Genomic DNA, 27,655 nt, shown 5'->3' with positions numbered 1-27,655 from the left:
CTCCTTATTATTTACCCAAAGGTATCAAAAACATGTCCACACAAAAACCTGCATACAAATACTTATAACAGTATTATTCGTAACTGTCAAACAAGATGTCCTTCATTTGGTGACTGGATAAACTGTGGTACATTTAAGTAACGGATTATTATTCAGTGTTAAAAAGAAATGAGCTATCAAGCCATGAAAAAAGAGAGGAGGAACCTACTTAAATGTCTATTACTAAAAAGTCAAAATGAAAAGACTCTTGATTCCAACTATGTGACATTCTGAAAAAAGGCAAAAAATATGGACACTGGAAGGGAATCAGTGGCTGCCAGGAATTATGGGGAGGGAGAAATACTAGGTGGAGCACAGAGGAAGTTTAAGGGCAATGAAATTACTCTGTGTAGTATGTGTCATCACACACTTGTCAAAACCCAAGAATGTGCAGCAACGAATATAAACTATGAACTTTTGGTGATGAGGATGTGTTAGTGAAGGCTCACCTGCTGTGACAAGTACACCCGTGTACTGCAGGGATCTGATGTGAGGGAATCTGACAGTGAGGAGTCTGTAGGCATGTGGGGCAAGGAGTCTGTATGCATGTGGGGCAAAGGGAACATATTTATCTAAAAAAATAAAAGTTTACTTTTTTAAAACTTCAAAATGTTTCTCTTTGAATAAATTTTATCTTAACTTATATCAAGTTTTAGTCATGAACTTGTTAAATATTCAATCAGAAACAGAAGGAACCCCAAATACAAGTAGGGGGTTTTATTCTTAGCATTATTAATGTATTCATTAACCCAAACACATGTGCCTCTTAAACTACATTCACTCAACAGTGTATTTCTAAAGCCCGGTTCAGGTAACTTCATAGACATAATGTTTGGAAGTCACTGTCAAATTCAACTGACTAAGTAGCAAACTTAATTGCTACTTGTTAATACATAGGATGGCTCTCCAACTGAAAATGAATTAAACATTAACTACATATAATCTAGCCATACCCATCAAGAGACAGAAGGGAATAAATATTTTAAACAAATCAATTTTTAAATAAATTTTTATTGACCTGAGAATTTTATTTCTAATCTATATACCTAAGGGACATTTTCAACATCACTCTTTTCAACTGTCATGGCAAATTCCACTTGAAAAGCTGCTTTAAAAAACTGAAATTAATTAGGGGTATATAATTATTCCTCAAATTTAGTTATTTTATCTGAAACGCTTAAAGAAATCAGTAATCTGGATATCAACTACGACACAGACATAATACTTTTAATTGTATCTTACCAATGTACATATAATACCAGTGACTGGTTTGCATTTCTTTACCTATAACTTCTTACCCTGTATACTTCCATATCAAAATCAAAACAACTATCATGACTGGCCAGATCAAGGGATGAAAGATGAAACAGAAGAGCAAATATCAGCTGCAAGAGAAGCAATTTTAAGTCGGTCTCACCAACAGAAGAAAGCTAATAATAAAGCATAAGCATTCCAATGTATGAAGAATTATGTATTTAATAGATGAGAATATATTTTTCTATTTGTGATACTAGACATAAAACAAGTTATCTTAGTAGTCTACCAGAAGATTGAAATCTTGACAAACTATAGTTTCTAAGTAGTTAACTCAAAGCAAGAAATTCAATATACAGTAATATTTAGAAGTACTTAAATGATACCTAAATACAAGAAGTTACTCAAAATTTACCTTTATAAGAGAAACTACTATACAAGCATTTCATTTTGTTTAAAAGCAAGATTTAGGGAAAGTAATAGCACACCAAATTAAGATGTTACATCTTGAGAATCATTACAAATTTACAACCAGAAAAGACAGTATTTGAAATGTGGTTGCACAATGTAGTGGAGGTTATCACAAGACAACGAGGCAAACTTACCCATATACGTTCAAGAACTTGGAATTCTAAACAGAAATAAGTGCATTTCATCAGCAGAGCATACTTACAAACTCAAGCTTCCTGCTCCCTACCACTAGTAGTTAGTAATTACACAGGGATACTGATATTCACATTTATCTCATTTGATCTGGTAAAAAATTCTGACATTTCAGGTGATACTACAAAGCTTTAATATGAAGTACAGAACATACAAAATACTGATTGGCCTTAAAAAATTTTTTTTTTACATAGTCACCTCATAGGATAACTCCTGTAAGAGGTTCTAAATATTATAAGAAGTCACAAAGGAGAAGTAACAAGTTTTTACGTCTTCATAAAAATGTTTTGTTATGATTTCAAGCTACTTAATAATTGAATAAAATTCCTATTATTTACATTGCACATAGTGGACATTTCAAAATCCATGTTCACTCTAGTTCACTTGTATTGGCAAATACAAGTAAACTCTTCTCCAGCCTCTCTTGAAAAGGTAAACATTAGCTAACGTGCTTACCATTCTGAACCAAGTAAGATGAAAAGAACTTACCATTTCAAATATACCTACAACACAGCGGAATAATAAATCAATCATATTAGCTTTTAAAATACACCCAATATAGCCCCTCAACAGTGCAGAGACTACACACTTTCTCAAGCAGGCAATTTTCTCTAAACTTTCAGAACTTTTTTTAGCTGTTGTCTCTTAACCTACTCCACACAGGTCCTCTGTACCTAAAATACTCTAAAATCCTCAAAGATGTGACCCTAGACTTGATTTCTTTCTGTATCCTCTACAAAGCTCAGGACTATTATAAACACAGGAAAAACAGTGAAAAAAATTTCCTTATTTAAGGAAATTTCCAGTCTTCCTGTAAGTCTAACAATCTTGAAGGGATATTCAAGTGGAATGTACCTACTAAAAAGTTATGTGTGAAAACTAAGCACAAAAAATGGTTATTTTACTCTTCACTATGTGATACCATTATGAACACTACAAAAATACATCAATAGCTACGTCTCAATGCCACCTATGTTTCAAAACTACTGACAATGAACATCTGAGACTTTAATATTCAATAAAAATACTGAGATTTGGTGGCTCATAAAGAACACTCAAAACCATGTGATTGTGCTGCTTGCTGTAGTCTGAAAGACAACTATTTAACCCTCCCAGTTTACATTTAAGTAACTACAATATAACAAATACAAAATGTCTGGCCGTGAAAAACTCAGAGAAGTCAATTACTGAACAAAAATGTCAGAAAATAATTAGAAGGCAATATAAGTACCAAAAATCATGTTAAAAATGATCCAGGACACATTCTTCACAAGGGAAAAAGAGACATGGAAGCTTCTGTGGAAAATAAGCCTCTCTGTAACTATAATGGAAGGTAAGGTCAAAGAAGTAATCTAATATGACACAGAGATAATTAAGTATACTCTGATGAAGTGTATAAAGAATCAAACCACTTCCATCTGGATTCATTCAAAAGACTTTGAAATATGAATGAATAAAACAGAGAGGGGAAAATGCTGTTCATAATCATAACAAGGGTGACCACAAACACAACCCAATTTGCCTAAGATAGCTTATTTTATACCTGCTGTTTAAAAAAAAGAGAGATAGAGAAAATTTTACCTAGTACTCATATTCACTTGTCCTAGTTTGGATGAAAACTTTAAAATTTTCCCTACAAATAATTAGGTATTATTAAAATAAATAAATCCTTTTGAGATGTGATCAAAGATTTAACAGCTGGTTAAAATGGTATTATATCTTCAACCCAAATTACGCAAATTAATTCTAAAATTCTAAAAATTAAAATCAATCTAAAATTGAAAAATCTAAATCTAAAAATTAAATCAAAATTCTAAAGGTCATCTCCTAGAGTCTATGTTAGTTATAACATTATAAAAATGTTATCTTTGCTTTTATTTGATGATAAAGTCTATGTACCATCCTCAAATATTCAGAAAAATTCTTGGCTCACTGTAATAAATCAATTATTTTAGTAAATAAATGAAACCATATTAACAACAAAAATGTTCATAACTAGTGCATCCTATGAAAGACCACTGCAACAAATCTGCTATTATCCATTTTAATTTTCACCATCAGAAGTGGGCTTCCATTATACCAGCAATTGGCAATGACGTTCCCACACCTAAATCTGACACCAAACCCTACACCAAATAACTCCTCAGTTATTTCCAAAGGATGATGAAAAGTGTCATCCTAAAAAATGTGTCAGATACTTAACCCTTCCAAAATAATGCAATTTTCTACTGCAACACAACCAAATCACTTGTTAGAACTAAATAATTTACTGAAAAAAGAGAAGTGACAGCCATGGGAAAACCACAAAATTTTGGCAGCTTCTCTCAAAAACTCAAAAGCCATTTAAGAAAATGTATTTGGACATTACTAAGTGACAAGTGGGATCAGTTGGCTCTGCCAGCACCTATTAATGAAACTTTATTACTGGCTAGAATTTCTGTTGAGTTTTGTACAGAGAAAATGGGGGATTGTTGAAGGGGGTTAGGTTATAATTAAATCAAGGGATACTGATAAAGAGAAACAATACCCACACAAGAAGCAGGAACGGACTGGAATAAAACAAAAGGCCAAATGTGGCAATCCAGGTGAAAGGATTTGCCTCAACTGACTGAAAAAAGGGACTTGACCACTCCAAGACATTAGCAATGTGGCTGTGACGCTGTATCAGCTCTTCCCGTAACTTCTGCTCTGACTTATAACCATGACTACCAATGAACATTCAGGACACTAATCTGGATTCTTCAGAACCAAGAATCAAGGTTCTAGGATATGAGGCATTCTGCTCAATAGGCCTTCTAAAAACACTGAAAAAAAAAACATACAAATTAATAAAATTACATCTTAAATCACAAATTCTTTATGAGTTTTGTTAACATGGGGCATTTTTTATAGACTCCCTCCTCTAACTGAAAGATTGTTGCTGAGCAGTGAAAGATGCCGGGATTCCAGGCCTCTGGAGGAGAGGAGGGGCCAGTGACGAGGTTGACGCTCAGAGAGTTTGTGTGATAAGGTTTTACTGAAGTACAAGAGAGAGAGACAGCTTCTGACATAGACATCAGAAGCAGGCAGAAAGAGGGCCCCCCTACTAGTCTTTAGCCGGATGTTATATAGCTACTAGCAGGCTGTTAATTAGAGAAAGGAAATGTCTCAAAACTCAGAGACTGGCACCAGGCCCCTCACCCAAAACATGCATTTTAGGATGACACTGGCACAAGGCGAGTTGTCCTGGGCCACAAAACTACTGACATGAATCTTGAAGAAAGGCAGGTTTCCAAGCAAATACTAGTCTCATGAACATAGCTTAAGAGAACATTTGCATGAGTAAAACATACAGGTTTGTCAAGTCGGTTCTGAGTCTTAGGCAGAACCAACTTGAAGACAGAGACTAGCTTAAGAAAAACATTTCCATAAGAAAAATGCATTGGTTAGCTCAAGGTTCAAGAAAAATTAAGTTCAGGTGGAACCAGGTGTTGTTATGGCAACACAGAATTTTAAAAGAAACCTCTTTTTAAATTTGTATAGAGAAGGGAAAAAAACCTAACACTTGTAGTTTGTTTCTTCCTGCTGCTTAAGAGAGAGAGAAAAAATGTCTGACATTTGCAGGCTATTTCCTCCATTTGGAGACCCCTGGCCTTCCTGCCTGTTACCCTCTCACAACTCTCAAACTGGCCAGAGATCACAGGTCAGCAAACTTTTTTGGGAAAGACTGGATAGTATTTCAGGCTCTGCTGACCATAGTCTTGACACAACATCAGAGTTATGTCACCACTAGTCAAAGCTGCCATTCTGGGGCAAAGCAGCCATAAGCAAAACATAAACATGGCTGAGTTCCCATAAACCTGTTTCAAAAACAGGCAGCAGTCAGATTTGGCCTGACTTACCCTAGTCTGCAGACCCCCAGTCAAAATGAAATATTTTAAAAACAAAATATTAATATATCATTTGAGACAATACTCCCTTCCATATAAAGGATTAAAGTCCAACAAAAAGTTGCCACACCAAAATCCTACAGATCACAATTCACACAGAAGGCTGTGCCATTTGTACTGTTAACTAGGTGAGCCATATCTCCCATGCAGAATGAACCTAAGCTCTCACTTCACCCAAACTCCCCAGGTTCCATAAAAAATTCAACTAGTGTCATTATATTCATCTCAACATATGTCTCACTTCAACATCTGGCCAGTGGTTTCTGATCTTCGCTAATGAAAATAAGTAACCCAAAGAGCTTTTTTTTTTTTTTTACAGGCCGCGTGAGCTCCGCCCCCAGGGCCCCCAAAGAGCTTTTTAAAATGCTGATCCCATGGCTGCAACCCAGTCCCACTGGATTAGATCTCAGGCACTCTTCTAAATTCCACAGAAACATTGCAAAGGTTGAAAATTACTGGATTTTCAGTGAGTAGGATGGAGACCTGAGCATCCACCTTTTTTAAAAGCTCCCTGATTCCTTACTACGCATGATCAAAAACACTACCATGGAAGAGGCCTCTCTTAGCCAAGTTGCATCCCCTCACTGCTTGTGGCCTTGCTGTCCAATCCCAGGAGCTACAATGGGGACCTCTGACTAAGGAATGGGGGTCAAATTACTGCCTTGGCATGTAATAAACATTCAGGTTTTTATGCATGTGTTGCAATTCTCCAGGGCTATTCCCATCTACTTAAAAAGGAATAAAAATTACATATATATATATGAGAAACAGATATGAAGGGCTATTCTTTTCTTTACTAAAACCCAAACATTAACATTGACCATGCCAGCCAAAGAAACTACTTAAGTTTTAAAACAAAGTAGCATGCAATCTAAGCACTGATCCAATTCTCCAAGTCGAAGTATTTTATAACTACATGATACCACTACTAAAGCCACAAAGATATTTACATATCCTATGACATCATCATTTTTCCAAGAAAGTTTACTCCAAGAAACTGCATTTTAAAAATATGCTAATTAAAATTTCCTCTTGACTCCAATCCAAGCTGTATCCACAAAGAAAGACTGGTACATACATAGCAGTACTTAAATGCTTAAACTACTGAATCTACAGGCAGTAAAACAACCTAATATTAAAAAAAAAAAAAAAGACAATCATAAAGACAGATTCACAAATTCTTACTGTTAACTGAATAACTTCTGTGTTCAAAGCTATAAAATTGTGATAAGTAGAAAATTTCAACCTAGAAACTGGTCTGTCTAGAAAATGATCCCATTATAATGCAGTAAAAACAAACCTAAATGAAATTAAGGCACGGCATAAAAATATATACAGTGTTACAGGAGTCAAAAAAATATTATACTGCAAGAGTGAAAAATAACATGTTTAATTTATAATTACAAATTTATTATCAAAGAGCATGACTTCCTCTAAGGAAAAATAAGGTATGAAATTAAAATGACAGCTTCTAATTGATGAAGGGTTGGCATATTCTTGAAACTCTTAAAATATATTCCTATGTATGTTATAATATTATGATCAATTTGAAAGCTAACAAAGAAAAACATGATCAAACATAATATGTCTTTTGCTACATTAAAAAATATATACTATTCAAGACAAAACAAGTATTTATTTTATATTCTGAAACAGCTACTATTTGTTGTGTTGGAATATTCCTAATAGGAATATTAGAAATAAGTGAGAGGTGGCATCTTAAAACAAACCAAGTAAACCTACATGATTCTTATTACTCAGGCAAGCTGAACACTTACCATATGATTCCTCCCTTTACACTGAACAGGGAAATAAGAGAAGCACATAAGAGGGCCTAATTTCAAAGCTTTTAAAAACAAAAACAAACATTAAAATTGTTTAACAAATTTTTCCAGAGACAGTTTTGAAAGTAAATGAAGAATAACTGATGCAACAATGGCCTCAATGTTTTTCTATTAACACAAACCACTTAAGACCAGCAAAGAGCTTTTGTTAATATTTCTTTAGTGCCTGATTGGCCTGATTAGCTTATACTAACAAGCATTACGAAGCTAGGAATCAAATAAAACTGAGACCAAAATGATGGAAAATTTGTCTATTCAGTTTCTAATCTCAGAAAAACCTAAAAATGGAAGAAGACTATGTTTTCCCCTACATATTAAATATCACTGCTACATACTATTTTAAATGCTTCCTTTCCAAAAAATTAAGAACATACTAACTCTGGGGTCTAACATGACTATTAATTAAAAAGAAAAAATCACCAACTCCATCCCACTGTTCAGTGAACTTTTTCTGTAAAGAGTCAAAGAGTAAGTCTTTTAGGTTTTATGGGTCACAAATACTGTTTCGTAGTGTTTTTTTTTTCTTATCTATCAACACTTTAAAAATGTAAACACCATTCTCAGCTCTGTGGTAGAGCGGTACAAAATGGGTACAAAGTGGTACAAAAATGGGAGGTTCCAGGCTATGTTTGCATACTTCTACTCCAGCCAAATTAATCTTATGATGCTTCAAATATGTAAAACATTCTTTTGATAATTAATTAAAACTCTATTAATGTTAAAATATTTAATCATCTAACTTTTCTGACAGCATAATCTTTTGAAACAATAAATGAGCTACTTCTGAAATTCCACTAAACCTGCCATACTTTTAAATACCTAATTTATTTATTCTCAAAGTTCCCTGGCTATTACATCTTACCCACCATTAAAATGAATTTGAAACATTCCAATGTTTTATGTATTTGCAGGATTTCAATTTTAAACTTTAGCAACATTTCTAAATAGTTTTTGTATAAAAAGTCAAAACTATCTGTCCTTCATTAATTATGCCTACTACTTGAACATATTAAAAATATTGATTTAGGTTTTTAAAAACTGTGAAATTTCAAAGAATGAGAGTTTGTAATCAAGCTTTGGATGTAGCCAACTTAAGTTTAACAAAACATATTAATCATTTCCTTCTGGTCCCTAAATGACTTAAATCATTAGACACAGCTACATATTTGCTCCAAGGACATAAAGTTTATGCCAGAAAAATATTAAGAAAGCTAATCCCACCATCTTAACTATAGACAAGAACTTTAGAAATTGATATACTGAGGTACACAGAAGAACTAGGAACAATTTCCTAGTCATCAATGGAATGAAATAAAATTTCTCTAAGAAATGTATCACATGCACTTTTGTATATTTTAAGATTAAAACACTACTTGCTAGTTTTCAAAATTCACACATTTGGAGAATTTTTTAAATTCCATGTTCTTTTAACATTGTAAAATATTCTCACATTGATAAATGCAAGAGATTTATATTAAAATTTAACAGTGAAAAAGAAGACCACAATTTTAAAATGTCACTATGGAAGTATTATGTACCCAAGAGGAAAAGAGAATTGCAATAAAGCTAGAAATTACTCAAAAAAAATAAAAATAAAAAACCCAATGCTCAAAAAACGTACTCAACTAATTTGGTAATGGGATTTAAAAATCTATTAACTTTTAGTGTAACTTATAAGTAACAAAAAATTTTCTAACTGAATTTAAATGAAAATGTAATTTTCATTCAAAGGATATTTACTTGATGGAAGGCAAAATAAAAAGTTCTTGAACTACTCTACTTAGGATTTACTTTGTTGTATTCATTTTAATTGAAAAACCTTTAAAATTTTCCAGGGACAGAGACAGTCAGAAAAAAAAGGCACTGGTGATTTAAATTAATATGTTTAGCCTCAGAAACTTACTCAAGAATCATGGCTTTAAAACAGAGAAAAAAATATTGGTAAGTATTTTTTAGAGTGAGTTGTTAAGCTGGCATTCATCTAAGGTGAACAACGAGAGTCTGTTATCACTTAGAACCTGTGGGTGATAACACATTTGAAGTATCCTTTTTTGCCCTGCCATTTTGCCTCCCTAAAACAAAAACCTGAGTCAGATAAAGTCTCTAGAACTAACTTCCAGTCTGTAAGAAACTCAGGCATAAAGAAACTTGTTGAACATCACTGCCAGGATATAATCAACAAGATCCAGGATGTGAAATATTCTATATGAGGGGCTGTTTCTTTAAAAATAAAAACAATAAGAAAACAACAAAAAAAAAAAAAAAAGAAAGGAAACCTACAGACGGAAAAGAATGGATGCATCAACCCATTTGAAGAAACCAAATTATTTTTTTAAAAGATTGAAGACTTGAACAAATTGGAGCTTTTACTACTTAATATTAAGTAACTGACAACTTTTAAGGTATGATAAAGAAATTTTTTGAGAGTCCTTATGTTTTATAGGTCCACACTCATATAAAATTATATGAAGTCAAGGTTTTCATACAAAAAATTTCAGGATTACTTAAAGATGAAAAAGATCAGCCAAGTACTAATAACTGTTATAGCTGACTAATAAGCATATACTATTCTACTTTTCTAGATGTCTAAAATCTTCCAAACTAAAGAACTGACATCACTTAATGGTGAACATCAGTCAAGTGGAGATGATGGGACTTATCAAGATTCCTAATTTAGCAGCAATTAATAAAGATAAAGTGAAAAGAAGCAAAATTTAATAACCATTTCATAAAGCATGATTATCTTCAGAAACTAATTTTGGTTTACTACCTGTAAGAGGTTAAGAAACTTGTTAGTTTATCATAAACATGACGATTCAGAAAGATTAAAAATACAGTACTATATAAAGCAGTATCTAAAGAATTCTAAGTATACATCATCCACCTGACAATATAAAATCACTTTAGTTAACTAGTACTTTACTTACATTTTCCATATAGTTTGGCTTAAAGCCCTCCTGCTGTCGCCTCAGCTCCTCCTGTTCTCTGTGTCGGATCATTTCCTCTTCACGACGACGGTGCTCTTCCTCATGCCTGAGAGATTTGTAAATAAAAACTCAGGGTGTGACATATAAGCCATAACCAGATATCTTATTTCAGGCAGAACAAAATCATTAATGTGTATCATGTATTTATACATTATGCCAGTCTCTGATAATAAGTGGCTTATCAGGTTTACCTTCCTCCTATTTTGCTCTAAACCTCTAATAAATCAAACAAACCAATGAAATGCTAATTATCTAGAGTAAATTAAAAAAAGAAGTAAAGTAACAGCATCCTAGTTATATGCTTACAGTCAAAAAAATCCAGCCTCCAAAAGCTCAAACCAGTACTCTATTACAGAACAAAGAAAAAGCCTGAGATTCACCACTGACAAAGCAGTTAGTACCAACCACTGCAAATTACCACACTGCTGAGACAAAAATCCTACTATGTACAGAAGGAAGCCTTCATAAGCCCCCTCTCCCTCACTGCATCAACCCACTGAGGAAATCTCCTGGGAGCAGGTATCTATGTACCACCTACAAATTTTTGTAAATTTTGGAACAATCGTTCCCTCACTGTCTGTGGCTACCTCTGGGTTAGAGCACTGTTAAATAGTTGAGACAGAGACCATATGACATGGAAAGCCTAAAATATTTACGAAGAAGCCTTTTCCCAGAAAAAGTTTGCCAACCTCTGCCCCAGAGGTATATTCAAGCATGGAACAACAAAAACCCAGTATGGATGTGAAGGATTACTATTAAATAATAATTAGTTGTAATATGATTAAGAGGGAAACCCATAAAATATTAATATTGAAAATATTATCTCATAATATTGAAATATATTGAAAATATAATATTATTTAAGACATCATGCTATTGAACATTTAAAAGACTACATACAGTATAAAGGTGACTCTTTATTGAGGTATTCTCTTGATTGTGGTAGCCTGGAACCAAACTCACACTAACGCTGATGTATGCCTGTATTACTGCAGTATTCACTCCTTGGTACTTTTCTCTCAGGCTCCTTTCCCATTTATTATTTGGAATTCTACTTCTAACAACTAAGGAAAAGCTGTCCATTCTCCTCCATTTATTTACTTATTCATTAAATTACTTTTGAGAGCACAGACTCATGGGTATTTGACCTGAGTAAATATCATTTGACAAATGTAAAACCTATCATTTCTTATTTTGTTGTTGAAATTGTTCCAACTTTGGCCTTTAGGAGCGTCTTAGTTTAGCTCCTGTGTTCTTTCAACAGGCCTGAGCTTAGTTCAAGGACTTTCCTTCACTCTGGCACAACATCAGTCAACTTGGATTTTTTAATACTGGAATCAGCCACTTTACCAAAAAGCCCTGGTTCCTTTTATTGAAGAATGGTATTCGGAAACAAAAATCTGGCATTATTCCTGAGGCATCACTGCTTCTGGGTAGACAGGGCTAGGAAATATATATATGTATACATATGAACCCACATATATACACATCTGTATTTCTGTATTTGTCTAGACTAAACGGCATTCAGTTCACACTGATACTCTGATCCCCACTGAACATGACAGGATTCATTTTCATTTTAGCCTTTCCGCCTTCTTTCTTTCTCTAATAATGAGAAACCTCAGGTCATATTTACCTAATTTTTTCATTTAAGAAAGTATATACATTATTTTCAATAAAGTCTTGATCAAAAAGGGAAAAAAGTAGTTTCAGAATTGCAAACCTATATCCCTATATATTTTTTCATTATGGTTTATCACAGGATACTGAATATAGTTCCCTGCACTATACAGAAGGACCCTATTGTTTGTTTATTCTATACATAATAGTTTGCATCCCACACTGCTTACTTTTAATTGCTCATTATTTCAGCGTAAGTAAGTATAGGGCACTAATTCTAAAAGCCTAGCTGTAAAGGATAAATGTAGAAGAAGAAAGCTAGATTCAGGAAGGTTTATTTTAGAAGAGAGGAGGTTTCCTTTTATTTGGACAAGTAGAGACTTAAACACAATTACATAAAACAGAAAAAAGCAGTAAGAAAGAAACTGAGGACGTCCCTGGTGGTAAAGAATCCGCTTGCCAATGCAGGGGACACGGGTTCAATCCCTGGTTCGGGCAGACTCCACATGCCACAGAGCAACTAAGCCCACATGTCACAACTATTGAGCCCGCACCCTAGAGCCTGTGCTCCACAAGAGAAGGCACAACAATGAGAAAAACGTGCACTGAAATTAGAAACTAGCCCCTTCTCTCCGCAACTTGAGAGCCCACGGGCAGCAACAAGGATCCAGCACAGCAATCAATCAATAAATAAAAATTGTTTTAAAAAAAAGAAAGATACTGAAAATGGCCCCTCGGGAAAGGAGTTAATTGGGGAGTTTCTTTTACAACAGTGGTTTCCTAACTTTAGAATGCCTCAGAGTCACCTGGAGGGTTTGTCACAACACAGGTGAGTCAGCTTATGACTCAGCAGTACTGAGGCTAGGCTGCTGATGTACTATGAATTGAGAGTAAGCAGGTTAGAGTAAAATCAGAGTAGTCCTAATACAGAAACATACATACACTGATACCATCAGGTACAAAGCTGGAAAAAATACACTATACGAACAACTATCTATCTCCAGACCATGAGGACACTTCAAACTCATTAACAGTTTTTCACTTTTATTTCCCATGATCACCTTACTTCCCATCACAGCACTTAGTACTTTAACAGCACTTTCAAAACAAAATTTTAAGCTTGCTTTAATCTATCATAGCTGTGCTTACAATTCCTAATTAAGACTGTTGAAAACATGTAAGAGTAATATTTATCTTGTATTTTACAATTAAGTCTTGCAGATGCAAGAAAAACTTAATTTTTCTTTCCACATCTTAGATCAACTACTCCCTTAAAGCTCCTTCCTTAACCTAAAAGATTTTAAGTTGCCTGTCACAGTTGTCTATCATGTACTGAGATCTCTGATGTCCATATCGTTTTTACCGTGGATTCCACCGCCAGATATCTTTTTTAAATAAATTATCAGAAGTACAAAAATGCATAATGGCATTCAGACCAGTCTTAAACACATGGAAAAATCAAAACTAAGAATGCATATATATGCATCTATAGAAAAATAGTCCAGTAAATCACAGTCCATTTTTACAGTAAATTATATGAAATAATGCCTAAGCCCTCTAAGTTCAGTGTCTGCGAAGTGTCCACAACTAGCTAGAAACAATCATATTGATAGAATAATGAGTTATGGGAGACTGTTAGTAATTCCATAACTGTAGTCAAAAATGGACAATTCTGTTTTTTTTTCTGTATTTTCCAATTAAATACAACTTGTCAATGACACTGGAGTTTTATTAATAACATACGCAATAAAAGCTACATATATTCACATATATATTATAATGATGTTCTTTACCTCAGCTGTATTTGCTTTCGTTTTTGTAGCTCTTGGTTTCTGAGTTCTTCCAAACGTCTGAGTTCCTCTTGACGTCTCATTAAATCTACAAAATATTGACTACAGATTAATATTTTTAGCTTTTTTTTCTATATTTTTACATCTATAAGCATACAGGTTCTCCATGACTGGCAATATATGTAGTAACTTATTTATACTCATGCATCTAGCTTCTCTTTTTAAAGTCTTATCACATCATTCTACAATGAAAGATTATAAGCTGTGTAATGAACCAGATCAATATCATTCCTCGGCCCATTTCTTCAAGTATATGAAGAAAATAATATCTACCCTTATGCTAAAAAATTAAAATGGGTAGTAACTGCTTTAACACAGGGTCTAGAATGAATAATAGCTACATTTTCATTTACATAATCTTAAGCAAATTGTAATTTTTTTCAGCAGCAAACTTGAAGCCCAAAATGATGCCTTGGGAAACATCAGCAGAGGGCACATTAAGTATCAGACCAGAAACAGTAGGAAAAATGGGATAGGACATAGCATAAAACCCCAAAACATCCCTCCCAACACTATCAGCACATTTCCTCCTGCATCAAGTCAGCATCACATGAAGAAAAAAGGGGACAGTTCCTGACAGGGGAAAAAGGGCTGAACACTGATGTGAACAAGCCCACTTTAAACAGGACGAGCATTCCCATTGTCACCAACCCATGTCACATATTAAGAACAAGTCTCTCAGAGTGAAGCAACACAACAAAAGATGCCCATTTGAAAAGCAGTGGATAAACTTTCCAAGTGTTAAAATATCTTTGTACTATCCTACCAAACTATACGTGCATGCATGCACTAATAAATATATTTTAAAATATATATAAGTACTCCAGATAACACAATTATTGGTCTTCTTTTTTGTGTTATCTCAAATTTCTAAAATGAACATAAATTATCTCAAACATTTAATAAAATACTATATTCAGAATTCTTATAATACTAACGGTTCAAGTTAAAATCCCATAGGCAAATAACTAACATCTTAACTATGATAACATAGCTATCATAATTATAAAAAGGTAATATTATCCTCCCTGAAGGTTAAAAAAGATTGAATTATGTATTATGTCAACAAAAAAAGATTCAGACAGATTATGTGGCTCTAGTCATCCAGGCATGATATGGTTCACTAGGATATACAGCCAGATCTCTCATTATTCCGAAGCTCCTTCCAAAATGCCACATTCCCGACCTGGATGTTCAGTCTCAACTGAGAAACTAAAAAAACAAAAATTAAAAAAAAAATTTGGGGATTCTGCTCAAGGAAGTCTGCTTTGGTACATGCACCAGGAACCAGGTGATTCAGATAACATGCCAGTTGAGAAAAACATTTAGCTTTCTAAAAAAATGATCTTCAAACATTTTTACCATTAACTGTCAACCTTACTAGCTCATTAGAACTGCTCAAGTGCCTTTTAACAACAGACCAATTAAATCAAAATTTCTAGGACTGTGAACCAGCTATGAGTTTTTTCTTTTTTTGAAGCTCCCTAGATGACTCCATTGTACAACCAACATTGAGAGCCCCTAACTGTCATATAATTTCTATATGGTGAGACTGGTAAAGACCAAAAATATAGTCTATTTATATTCCTAAGGGGAAATGCTTCAATAAGACAAAACATGAGAAATATCTTACTATCACTAATTAAGAAAGTCAATACAGTGTATCCTGTAACAATTTTATTATTGATTTTCCAGGTTTGCTGCTCTTAAAACAGGAACATACATAGTAATAAATGTAAAAATATGCACTATATTTTCTTCCATGAAAAGGAGTAAGAAAAGAGCCTGAATATTTCCTGAAAACTAGATCTTCTCCTTTTAAGCTGGGCCAGTTAAGAAAGCTGCTTTGCCCTCTCAGACTATGCTTCCTCACCAGAACAGGGTACAAGAATTAGCTCAAAGGATCCGACAATCAAATTATCTGATAAGCACACTATCTAAAGCACACTATCTAATAGGAAGTAGGAGCACGATCAACTTAAAACAACATTTTGTATCTTCCAAATTAATTCCTTTAAGTTGCTAATACCCAAAGTTTCTGAAATTTCACAAAAAGTTATATATTTGTATGCCACCATGATAATGTACTTCTGGAGGAAAGTATTACCCAAAAAATATGTAACCTGAGGTGTTTTTTATCCTTTAATCCAGTAAATAACACAGGGATTTTTCTTAAAAAATAATAATAATATTAATAATCCAAGAGGCTTCCCTGGTGGTCCAATGGTAAAGAATCCGCCTGCCAATCTGGTGGACACAGCTGTTCAAACCCCACTCCAAGAAGATACCACATGCCATGGAGCAACTAAGCACTTGCACCACAACTTCTGAGCCTAGAACCCACTCTAGAACCCACAAGCCACAACTAATGAGCACCTGTGAGCCACAGCTACTGTAGCCTGTGTGCCCTGGAGCCCATGATGTGCAACTTGAGAAGTCAACACAATGAGAAGCCCACACACCACAACAAAGAGCAGCCCCTGCTCACTGACACTAGAGAAAGCCTACATGCAGCAACGAAGACCTAGCGCAACCAAAAGGAATTTTCTTTTTAAGATTAAAAATATAAATAAAATAATGAATATTAAAAATAACAGGCAAGAAGAGTACTGGAGGAGGGAGAGAAGATAGGAGATGGTAGAGCTGAGGAGTCGTCAGCAATAGGAAACAGGGCAAGCTGCAATTTCACTCACACTTGATGCTGATGGAACACACATTCACATCATTGAAAGCTTGCAACTTGAAGATTCCTATTGAGAGGACTTACCGTATATCTTTAAACATACTAGTATATGATATGAATGAGTTAAATTTTATTAGAAAAAGAGTGACTTTACAGAAACATTAGGCTTAGGGTACCAAAAGAAACCAAAAATATCTGTCTGGTTTCTATTATTTGATGAGCTGGATTTTAACTTACTTGGCACCAGCAGTTATTCAGTGACTTGACTGAAACTGTCAAAAACATCTACTAATTGTGTTAGTCACTCAGTCGTGTCCAACTCTTTGCGATCCCATGGACTGCAGCCCACCAAGCTCTTCTGTCCATGGAATTCTCCAGACCAGAATACTGGAGTGGGTTGCCATTTCCTTCTCCAAAACATGTAATGAACAGACTGAAAAAAGCTAACCTGGATTTTATACTGAAGAAAATGAGAATCTACCACATAAAGATTTACAGATGAATGCTGACCAAATGGCTGATTCATGTCAATGTATGCCAAGGACCACTTCAATATTGTAAAGTAATTAGCCTCTAATTAAAATAAATAAAAAGAAAATACTGGGGAGGTGGAAGGGGGGATCGGGATGGGGAATACATGTAAATCCATGGCTGATTCATGTCAATGTATGGCAAAAACCACTACAATATTGTAATTAGGCTCCAACTAATAAAAATAAATGGGGAAAAAAAAAAGAAAATACTGGCTCTAGTATAAAGAATAGTTTAAAGGAGGCCAAGATTAGATGACATAAAGTCCAATAAGAAAGCCTCTGCAAACTTCTCTGGTGGTCCAGTGGTTGAGACTCTGCTCTCAATGCAGCGTGCACAGGTTCAATCCCTGGTCAGGGAACTAAGATCCCAAATGCTGTACAGCAAAAAAAGACTAGTTGAGTCAGTAAAAATATTTTAAACTTCATAAAAAATAAAAACAATTTATATATAAAAAATGAAAGAAGGTTGCCATAGAAATCAGGCAGCTATCTGGAGCACCTTTGTCTCTGAGGGGCAGCCAAGAGAAGGTAAATAAAGGTTCTGTTGTTATTGTTGTAGTCATTAAGTCATGTTCAACTCTTTTGTGATCCCATGGACTGTAGCCCACCCACCAGGCTCCTCTGTCCATGGGATTTCCCAGGCAAGCATACTGGTGTAGGTTGTCACTTCCTCCTCCAGGGGAGATAAAGGTTTAATGAAATAGTAAATTAAAAAAAAAAAAAAAAGGCAAAAAATTTAAGAGCAAAATAGAAAGCAATTAGACGCTTTAAAGAAATGCAAAATTTTGGCAATTCCCTGGTGGTTCAGGGGTTAGGACTGCACACTTCCACTGCATGAGCACAGGTTCATCCCTGGTCAGGAGGCTAAGATCCTGCAAACCACACAGCACAGCCAAAAAAAAAAAATTTAAAGGAAAAAAAATTAAGTTTTATGGAAAATGGAAAAGTGATAGGAAGAATCAGAAAAAATTACATGGAGAATTAATAGAAAAGAACAAAGGGGAAAGAGAATATAAGCAGGCATAATAAGAAACCTAGAAACAAGGATGCGAAAAAGTAAGCTTCTGATATATACTTAAGCAGCTTGTCACATTAAGTATCTGACCAATGATTATTAATAAATGTATGTTATGCATAACACCTGTTAGGAGTGCTCTTAAAAATTCAGTTATCAACAAAAAAACCCACACAAACAAAATTCACTTAGCTCTGTCTCAAGTGTTTAAAGTGTTCTTACCAAATACAAAGAATTTAGTCTTCCTAAATTCCCATATCCATCAGCAAACCTGAATCTTTTTCATCTCTGCCAAGGAACATCCATCTGTAATCTTTGGACACGCAATAAGAATCTTAAATAGTCAGCTTTTTAAATAATTTTTTTTCATAAGGAAGTTCTCTCAGAAAAGCAAAAATTTTCTTTCTAGTATTTTGAGTTTTAACTGTCTTGAAACTCTTAACTAGCAACTTCAATAGTAACAGTTACCAGTGAGAAACGTACCTTGCCGCATGAGCATCAGCTGGTGCTCGTGCCGGGCAGCTTCCATCTCCGCCTCCAGTTTCTCTTTTGCTTCTCGGATGTTTCTGTCAACCTGCTCGCGCTGCTGCTTCTCCATTTCATCCAGAGCCTTCCATCGAGATGCATATTCAAATTCAAATGTCCCAGGCTGAGCAAAACGTGGTGGCTGTTCTCTTTCCCTAAGTTTACATGAAAAGACATACAGAAACATATGTTTAAAAACTAAAACAACATACAAGAACAACAAGCATTACCATTAACCAAGCTCGTACAGTGTTCATATCACTGTCTGACAAGTAATCTCCAAGAAATACTTCACAGCGATGTTGTCAAGCAGTTTAACAAGCCTAAGTTTAAGAAACTACCCAAAGATGCCCAACTAATTAATAAGCAATAGAACCAGCATTCAAACCAAGACAACGAGATACTACAACCTGCACTCCCCAAATTATCACCTCCAATAAGGCCTTTGCGGTTTTCAAGCAACAATTTTATATAAGACAGTCTGTAACATATGAAGAAAATGTCCCCTAAGTTAATGGTCTGAAGTCAGATTTTTCTAAAAGTAATAACTTTTAGGGACAGTAATAAAGCAGAAACAGTTTGTTGAGTGTTATGTGCCAGGTTAATTGGCTATACCAAATAATACAGGCCTAATTTACTTCAATTTGTTTTATACTTGTTTGCCTTGCTAGACTGTAAACTCAATGAGCACATGAAATTCCTATTAACCACTGTACCTAAGTACCTAGCACATACCTAGCATATTGTACACATTTAGTATTTATTTCTAAAATGAATGAATAAATGACAGGGGAAAAAAATCTTTTAAATGAAGATCTACGAATGTACCCAACATTCAAAGAATGTCAATTATCCTAAAGTACTTTTATAAGAACACAATTCTCACCCACCAATAAAACTACAGATGCCTTGTAATCACAAATTTTAACTTTTATTTGGGGATGGGGAGGGGAAGATGGTGGTTGGGACAAAGTTGGGAGATAAAGGAGGAGGTTGTCACAGAGGGAAAACAGTGACAAGAAACAGCTTCAAAGATATTCAGGGGGTAGATAAAAATCAAAGTTAACCATGATCAAGGGATTCTAGACCTAAAAATAGACTTGGATCTTTTTCTTTTTAAAGCACTGACTGGAAAAGGGAAAGGAATAGAGAGATCCACCACCCACTAATTTTTCTGAAAGAACTGTTTTATTAGTTAGTAGTTCCTAAGTCAGGTGTCGACTACAGTAATAAATATAAAAACTTTATTTTTCTCCCAAAAGAAACACTACTGAAACAATATGGATTTGGGGCATTAGAGCTGAATTTGAAGATTGACTCTTAAGGTTCATGAACATTCCCTTCAGAGCATAATTCTTTAGCAGTAAAGTTTAAAATATCATGAGATCATGTAATGTTTGCTGGAATAATTAAGTCATTATATAAACAAGTTTGGTTTGGGTTTTTTTTTTTTTTTTTTCAGTAAAAATAACTACAATCTATAAATTCTACTTCTTGTAACACCCTTATAATTCCAGTTCTCTAATTCCTGAATGCAAAAGGATGCTCTACTTAAAATCTGCAATAAGCTATAACCACAAATCAAATTAATAGGAAATTAAATGTAAGTCTTTGAGAAACAGCATTTAAGAGAAATTTACATGGTTGAGTTACAACTGATTACTACCAACCCCTTGCTTCTAGGACACATTCTGCTGGGTGTCCCTCCCACTTCAGGGACTGCTCCCACTCAGTCTCTGTTGATTCCTTTTGACCTTCCCAACTTCTCTCAAATGAGCATTCAGGAGTTGGTCCTTTGACATTCTTTTCCATCACATTGGTAACCTAAGCCCAAACAGCACATCTGAATTCCAGACACAAATCCAACTACCTTGACAACAGATCCCAAAACAGGGTTCCTGATCCTCCTCCCCCAAATCTACTCCTCCAGGTTCTCCAGGTCAGTCACTAGCAATCCATACTTTCCAGTTACTTAGGCCAAAAACCTCATCATCACCCTTTTAACTCTCTTTCTCCCACATCCTCATATCCATCAGCAAAATCCAATCTATTTTCAAACCACACTCAGAATCTGACCACTTCTGGTCATCACCACTGTTACCACTTCCTGTCAGCAGGATCCTAAACTTACCTCCCCAATCCCACCATTGGCTCTTTATTATAACAGAGCAGCTAGAAAGCTGCTTTAAATTTAAGCTTAAATCACTATCCTGCTTCTTCCTTTCACATGAATCACAGAAGCCAAAGTTAGTTCAATAGCCCACAAGCCCCACAGTCGGCACTCCTCCCACTACATCCTAACTCCCCTGATCCCTACAAGGTTCCCCATTCTCACCCTGATCCAGTTAACCTGGCCTCCTCACTGCACCTGCACCATGCCAGTTCTCCCTCAAAGCCTGCAGAGCCGTACTCCTCAGCTGACTGAGATCCCTATTCCATCTGGTGCCCTCCCACCCCCGCTTTCAAGTTGTGAATCAAATACTACCCTCACAAAAGCTTCCTTAACCACCTGTATAAAAGAGCCACACTCTTCTGCTCCCCTACACCCACTTTCCCTATCTTTCTGCCATCTTTACTTTACTGTTTACCCCCTGCTTCCTAAGGGCTTCCGTGATAGCTCAGTTGGTAAAGAATCTGCCTGCAACACCAGAGACCCTGGCTCAATTCCTGGATCGGGAAGATCTGCTGGAGAAGGGATAGGCTACCCACTCCACCACACAGCAAGAATTTCTGGTTTATTCTGTTCATTGATACATCTCCAACACCAGTTAAAAATAAGCACCCACGGACTTCCCTGGTGGTCCAGTATTTAAAAAATCTGTCCTGCAATGCAGGGGACGTGGGTTCAATCCCTGGTCAGGGAACCAAGATCCCACATGTCGTGGAGCTACTAAAGCCCTCGAGTCACAACTGTAGAGTCTGTGTGTCACAACAAAAGCCAAATCAATCAATAAAAAAGCACCCACATTTGTCATTTAAATCAACTACAAGGGAAAAACCAGTCTACACTAAAATCAAAGAGTGCTATTAAAACATGTGTAAAATGTTATTTTGAACACAAACTATCGAATCTTAAAATCATAACCATTTTTTGGTCAGGATGAAGAGAAATACTTTTATGCATACACCAGAAAGTATAAATTGGTACCATACTTTGGGAGAACCATCTACCAGAATTAATCACCATTAAATATGCATACTCTTTTGATCTTTTAGCATCATACCTCACTTTAGTGGTTTTAAATGGTATTTCTCACTACTTAGTATACTTATTAAAACATTAATCTTTGGTTCAGTATTTACTGTGTAGCCCTGTCACTAGAATTGTAAGCATCATGAGGGCAAAAACAGTTCTCAGTTGCACTGGCAGCATCTAGGACAGTGCCTGGCACAAAGGCGTTCCAATATTTAGATTCATGCACACAAATATTACAGTGTTTTTTTTTTTGTTTTTCAGTCATCCCACACAGCATGTGAGATCTTAGTTCTCTGACCAGGGATCAAACCAGCGCCCCCTGCTTTGGAAGCACAGAGTCTTAACTAATGGGATCACCAGGGAAGTTCACTATAGTCTTACTTAACTATAAAAAACAACTGAGTAGTTAAAAACACAATGTATTCACACAGTCAGCTTACATAAAAATATCTGAACCACACTGAATGAAAAGCAACTGGTAAAAAAAATGTTATCTTTCTTTTTCATCTTTAAGAATTCTTTGGCAACCCACTCCAGTATTCCTGCCTGGAAAAATTCCACAGACAGAGGAGCCTGATGGGCTGTAGTCCATGGGCGCGCGCGTGCGCACACACACGCACACACACACACACACACACACTTTGGTAGATACCACAGGGCTGTAGTCCATGGGAGCGCGCGCGCACACACACGCACACACGCACGCACGCACACGCGCGCACACACACACACACACACACACACACTTTGGTAGATACCACAGATTAATAAATTTTTTTAAAAAAGAAGAATTCTTACCCTTTCCCAAGTTGTTTAACTAGAACCTTCTTTCTACTCCTGCCAAAGTCTCCTCTTAATTCAAAATACACCTGTAGCATACCCAATACAGAAACTTTTCTATCTAAAATTCACTGTTTCTCTGGCATAGGTACTACAGACAGTATACTCTTATGGAACCCATCCATGCCCCAGTTATAAAAGTTGAACTTTTCACAGTTAACCTTTTACCAATATACTCAAGAAAACTAGCATTCCATGTAGACCAGCCCACTCTATTAACCAGATTGTTACTGGCTAACAATTGTTACTAGCTAACAAGACTAAATAGAACACCTTATAATCCAACAATACTCAGTAACAAATGTAAAGTAATAAATACCCTTGAAAGAACATTCTAAATTTATCAGAATTTATCTTCTTATTAAGAAGATCTTACTTATGATACTGCTGAGTTTTCTGCATTAGTTTCTCTGGCAAGCCATCTTCATCATCAAACTGTTCCATGGGCTCCACAATGACCGGACGAGGGGTCCTAGACAGGTAAAAAGCATTAATAAGAATTAATACAGTATCTAGAACTAAAATCCTCCTAGAAACCTTTTATAGGTTTCCAATTTATCTGAGAAAAAAGTCTCAGAAAATATCACATATACACATAAAATCAGTCAATAAACACTGGCTGCATCAACACAGGTGAACCTCTAAGTCAAAGATGAGTGCTTATTTTTAGAGCATGGAGTCTATTTGAGACAACAGAAAAATACATCAACATAGACCTGCCTGACCACCGCAGTTAACTTCTACAAAGAGCAATGCAGAGGAGCAAGTATCCAACTTTCCTATGTGTCTCATCCACACACACACCTGGACGCCCATCCCTTCCATGGCCTCAAACTCCCAACTCCACTCAGCTCCCAACCTTCCACTGTCCAACCAGCCTCAAAAGGAATACTGAAGCAGGAGAAGGAAATGGCAACCCAATCCAGTATTCTTGCCTGGAAAATCCCATGGACAGAGGAGCCTGATGAGCTTCAGTCCATGGGGTCGCAGAGTCGGACACGACTGCGTAACTTCACTTTCTCTTAAAATCACTGCAGTAGTGACTGCAGCCATGAAATCTAAAAATTTTAAAAATTAAAAATAAAAAAAAAGAATACTGAAGCGGATCACCACTTCCTTCTCCAGGGGATTTTCCAAACCCAGGGATCGAACCCAGGTCTCCTGCAATGCAGGTGATTCTTTACCATCTGAGCCACCAGGGAAGCCCTCAAAACTGTATATAAATTATTCTTTTTTTATATAAAACATTTAATTGATTGGTCTTTTTGGGTAATCTGATGTATCACCAGTGTATTACAACTGAAACACTAATCTTGTAGCTTTATCAACATTAACTGGTATATTTTCATGACACTACTGAGAAATCAACTGTTTCTGCAGCAGCTCAAAGGAAAGGCCTTTTGAGACGTTTGTATGTTCCTTTTGTTTATCTACAAAAGCTTTATTCACTGTTAACTTTTTCAGCATTCACAATGTTTATCTTCTTAAAGATTAGTGGCAATAGGTTTTACTTTATTTTTAACCTTAAAGCTTTTTGGGCCAGTTATGTGGAATACATTCCTGGACTTCTGCCCTCTTAGTTTGTTCTTGGCCATCATCAGACCTCCAAGATCCTTGTGCAGCTGCTCAAGTTCCAGGTGATACCATCTGAATGTCATTTATAAATTATTCTAAAAGCTACCTGTAAGAAATACTTTGGCCACCTGATGTGAATGGCTGACTCACTGGAAAAGACCCTGATGCTAGGAAAGATTGAGAGCAAAAGAAAAGGGCAGCAGAGGATGAGTCGGCATTACAGACTCAATGGACGGTAATCTGAGCAAACTCCAGGAATTAGTGAAGGACAAGGAAGCCTGGCATGCTGCAATCCACAGGGTCGCAAAGAGTTCGACACGACTTAGTGACTGAACAAGACGAAATAGTTAAATATTTATCAGTGCCTGACTATGACTTTAACAAACAGCAATTAATCAAAGCTTACAGCAGAAAATATATACTAACTACATGTCTTGCCTACTGCTTTCTACTACTGCCTTCCTTCACTCTTTAAATAACTATTGCCAACTTACTAAGTATCCAGGAAATACCAGAATTCAAGTGTCAGGATTATGGTGTTAAAGGAGACAAAGTCCCTACCCCCTGGGAGCTTACATTCTAGGTAGAGAATGCAACCTTAAGTGCTATGAAGAAAAGTTAAGTTGGAGAGTAAAGCATTAGGCTATTTTAACATAAAACAGTCAGCTTCCCTTAGGAGATAACATCTTACCAAAACGTGATGAAATGTGAGAGCAAGACCTGTGATGACAGGAAAGAGAGCATCTCTCTAAAGCAAAGGGAATGGGAACAAGACCAAAATCTCTAAGAGAATAAGCTGGCAGAGCTGTAAAATGTCTGCTGTACAAGAGCTTCAGCACAAATGCTTAACTGTCAAAAACAAACTGAAAAATGCTTCACAAGTCACCAAACTAAGCTCCTTGGAGATAGAAAACAATTTTTCTTCATTGTCTTTGTATCCAATTCCCCAAACCCTAAATATTTGAATGATTCCAATCAACAGTTCAAGTGCCAGAGCTAAAAGAAATCCATTCAATAATCAACTTAGGAACTTTTACAAATTCAGTCTGAAGACTAAGAATGCACACTGAGAACTTTCTTGTGGGCAAACTGAAAGGAAAGCCATGTTAATATGGCAACAGGTTTAATGACCACTATAATTACTTTAAAATATATTTAAGTAAATGGAGAAACACATCACATTCATGGATTGGAAAAGGGCTGATACTGTGAAGATGTTAATGTTCCCCAGAATGATCTGTAGATTCAAAGCAATTTCAATCGAAAGTCCAGCAGAACTTTTTTTTTAATTGACAAGCTGATTTTAAAATCAGTAAGGATATACAAAGAAATAATAACCAGAACAATTTTTTAAAAAATAATAAAGTTGGATGCTACTATCTGACTTCAAAGTCTGCTGCTGCTAAGTCACTTCAGTTGTGTCCGACTCTGTGCGACCCCATAGACGGCAGACCACCAGGCTCCCCCGTCCCTGGGATTCTCCAGGCAAGAGCACTGGAGTGGGGTGCCTTGCCTTCTCCGGACTTCAAAGTCTAGGATAAGGTAATTAAGAGAGTACAGTAACAGCATAATAGACATACTGATCAACAAAACAGGAAAGAGAGTAGATTTTTTTTCCCAGTTATTTGATAAAGGTAAAAGGTAACAAAGGGAAAATCATAACCTTTTCAATTAATGGTGCCAGAACATTAAAGCAATGAACTACCTCACATCACACTCAAAACGTATCACAGGTTTAAACAAAAAGCTATAAAATTTCCCAAGAAAATACGAGAAAGCTTTGCTACCTTAGGAAAGGCAAAGATTTCATATACAAAGATTCCAAGGAACAAACCAAGAAAGAAAATAAATTGATAAACTGGACTCGACAAAACAGAACAACTTCTTCTCTTTGAAAAACACTATTAAAAAAAATTAAAAGGACTTCCTGGTGGTCCAGTGGCTAAGACTCTGCGCTCCCAATGCAGGGGACCTGGGTTCGATCCCTGGACAATCCCACATGCCCCAACTAAAAATCTTGCCATGTGGCAACTAAAGATTCCACATGCCCCAATTAAGATGGAAGATCCTGCTTGCCACAACTAAAACCGGGTGCAGCCAAATAAATCAATTAAATAAATTATCTGTTTAAAAAAATTAAAAAGCAAGCCACAGTCTGGGATGAAATAGTGTTAATACAGGCCTGGACCCAGATTTGTTAAAAAAAAAAAAACATTAAGACAAACCAGCCAATTAAAAAACAGGCAAGGAAAAAAAAAACAGGCAAGGAACTTCTCTGGTGGTCCAGTGGATATGACTCTGTACTCCCAATTCAGGGGGGCTGGGGTTTGACCCCTGGTCAGAGAACTAGATCCCACATGCCACAACTAAGCCGTGGTGAAGCCAAATAAATGTGTTTTTAAAGGCAAAAATATCAACAGACATTTCACAAAAAGACATAAAAATATCCAAAAAGCACATGAAAAGATAACTTATCGGTTGTTAAGAAAACAATATTTAAACCACAATGAGACACCACTATACTCACTAGAATATCTAAAAATTTCAAGTGTTGCTGAGGGGACATGATCATTAGAACTCTCTTATTCATTGCTAGTGGGAATGTAAAATGATACAAATATCTGGAAAACAGTTTGGGAGTTCCTTATAAAGTAGAACATACGTTTACTCCTAAGTATTACCTAACCCACATGAAAGCATGCTGTTCACAAGAAGTTTTATACACAAATGTTCATAATAGCTTTATTCACAAAGGCCAGTAGTTGGAAGCAACTTGAACATCCACCCAAAGGTCACCACAGTTGTAATTTGGCCATAAAAAGGAACAAAATACTAATATAGTGATATGGATGAAATCTCATAAACATTATGCTAAGCAAAAGAAATCACACACAAAAGGATAGATACTATTAATATATAATTTCATTTATATGAAATACAAGGAAAAACAAAACTATAGTAACAGAAAGATCAAGAGCAGTCTAGGCAGGGTTAAGAGGAGTACTGCAAAAGGACACGAAAGAATTTTTGTTGGATGCTGAAAATGTTATCTTGATTGTGGTGGAGGGTAAGTGACTACATACATTTTTTAAAATTCACTGA

General features: G+C 35.7%; 1 protein-coding gene and 1 pseudogene across 7 annotated transcripts in view; both read right to left on the bottom strand.

The window, feature by feature from the left end:
- PSPC1 (paraspeckle component 1) overlaps positions 1–27,655 on the bottom strand; it is a 73,489-nt gene that overhangs the window by 41,355 nt on the left and 4,479 nt on the right. For all 7 annotated transcript variants that reach the window (XR_006338784.1, XR_006338785.1, XR_006338783.1 and 4 more), the window contains exons 3-6: positions 23,355–23,450; positions 18,901–19,097; positions 14,130–14,214; positions 10,657–10,762 (exon numbers count right to left, since the gene is read on the bottom strand). Coding sequence is in view for 2 of the 7 variants with exons in the window: in XM_043891539.1 (XP_043747474.1) it covers positions 10,657–10,762; positions 14,130–14,214; positions 18,901–19,097; positions 23,355–23,450 (484 nt within the window). In the remaining 5 variants the exon portion in view is untranslated. The remainder of the gene's footprint in view (positions 1–10,656; positions 10,763–14,129; positions 14,215–18,900; positions 19,098–23,354; positions 23,451–27,655) is intronic.
- LOC122686468 lies at positions 24,259–26,500 on the bottom strand (annotated as a pseudogene).

Source organism: Cervus elaphus, chromosome 30, assembly GCF_910594005.1.
Source record: "Cervus elaphus chromosome 30, mCerEla1.1, whole genome shotgun sequence".
Lineage (NCBI taxonomy): Eukaryota > Metazoa > Chordata > Mammalia > Artiodactyla > Cervidae > Cervus > Cervus elaphus.
Note: the sequence above shows the minus strand (reverse complement) of the source record. Positions and strands in the feature narration are given on the sequence as shown.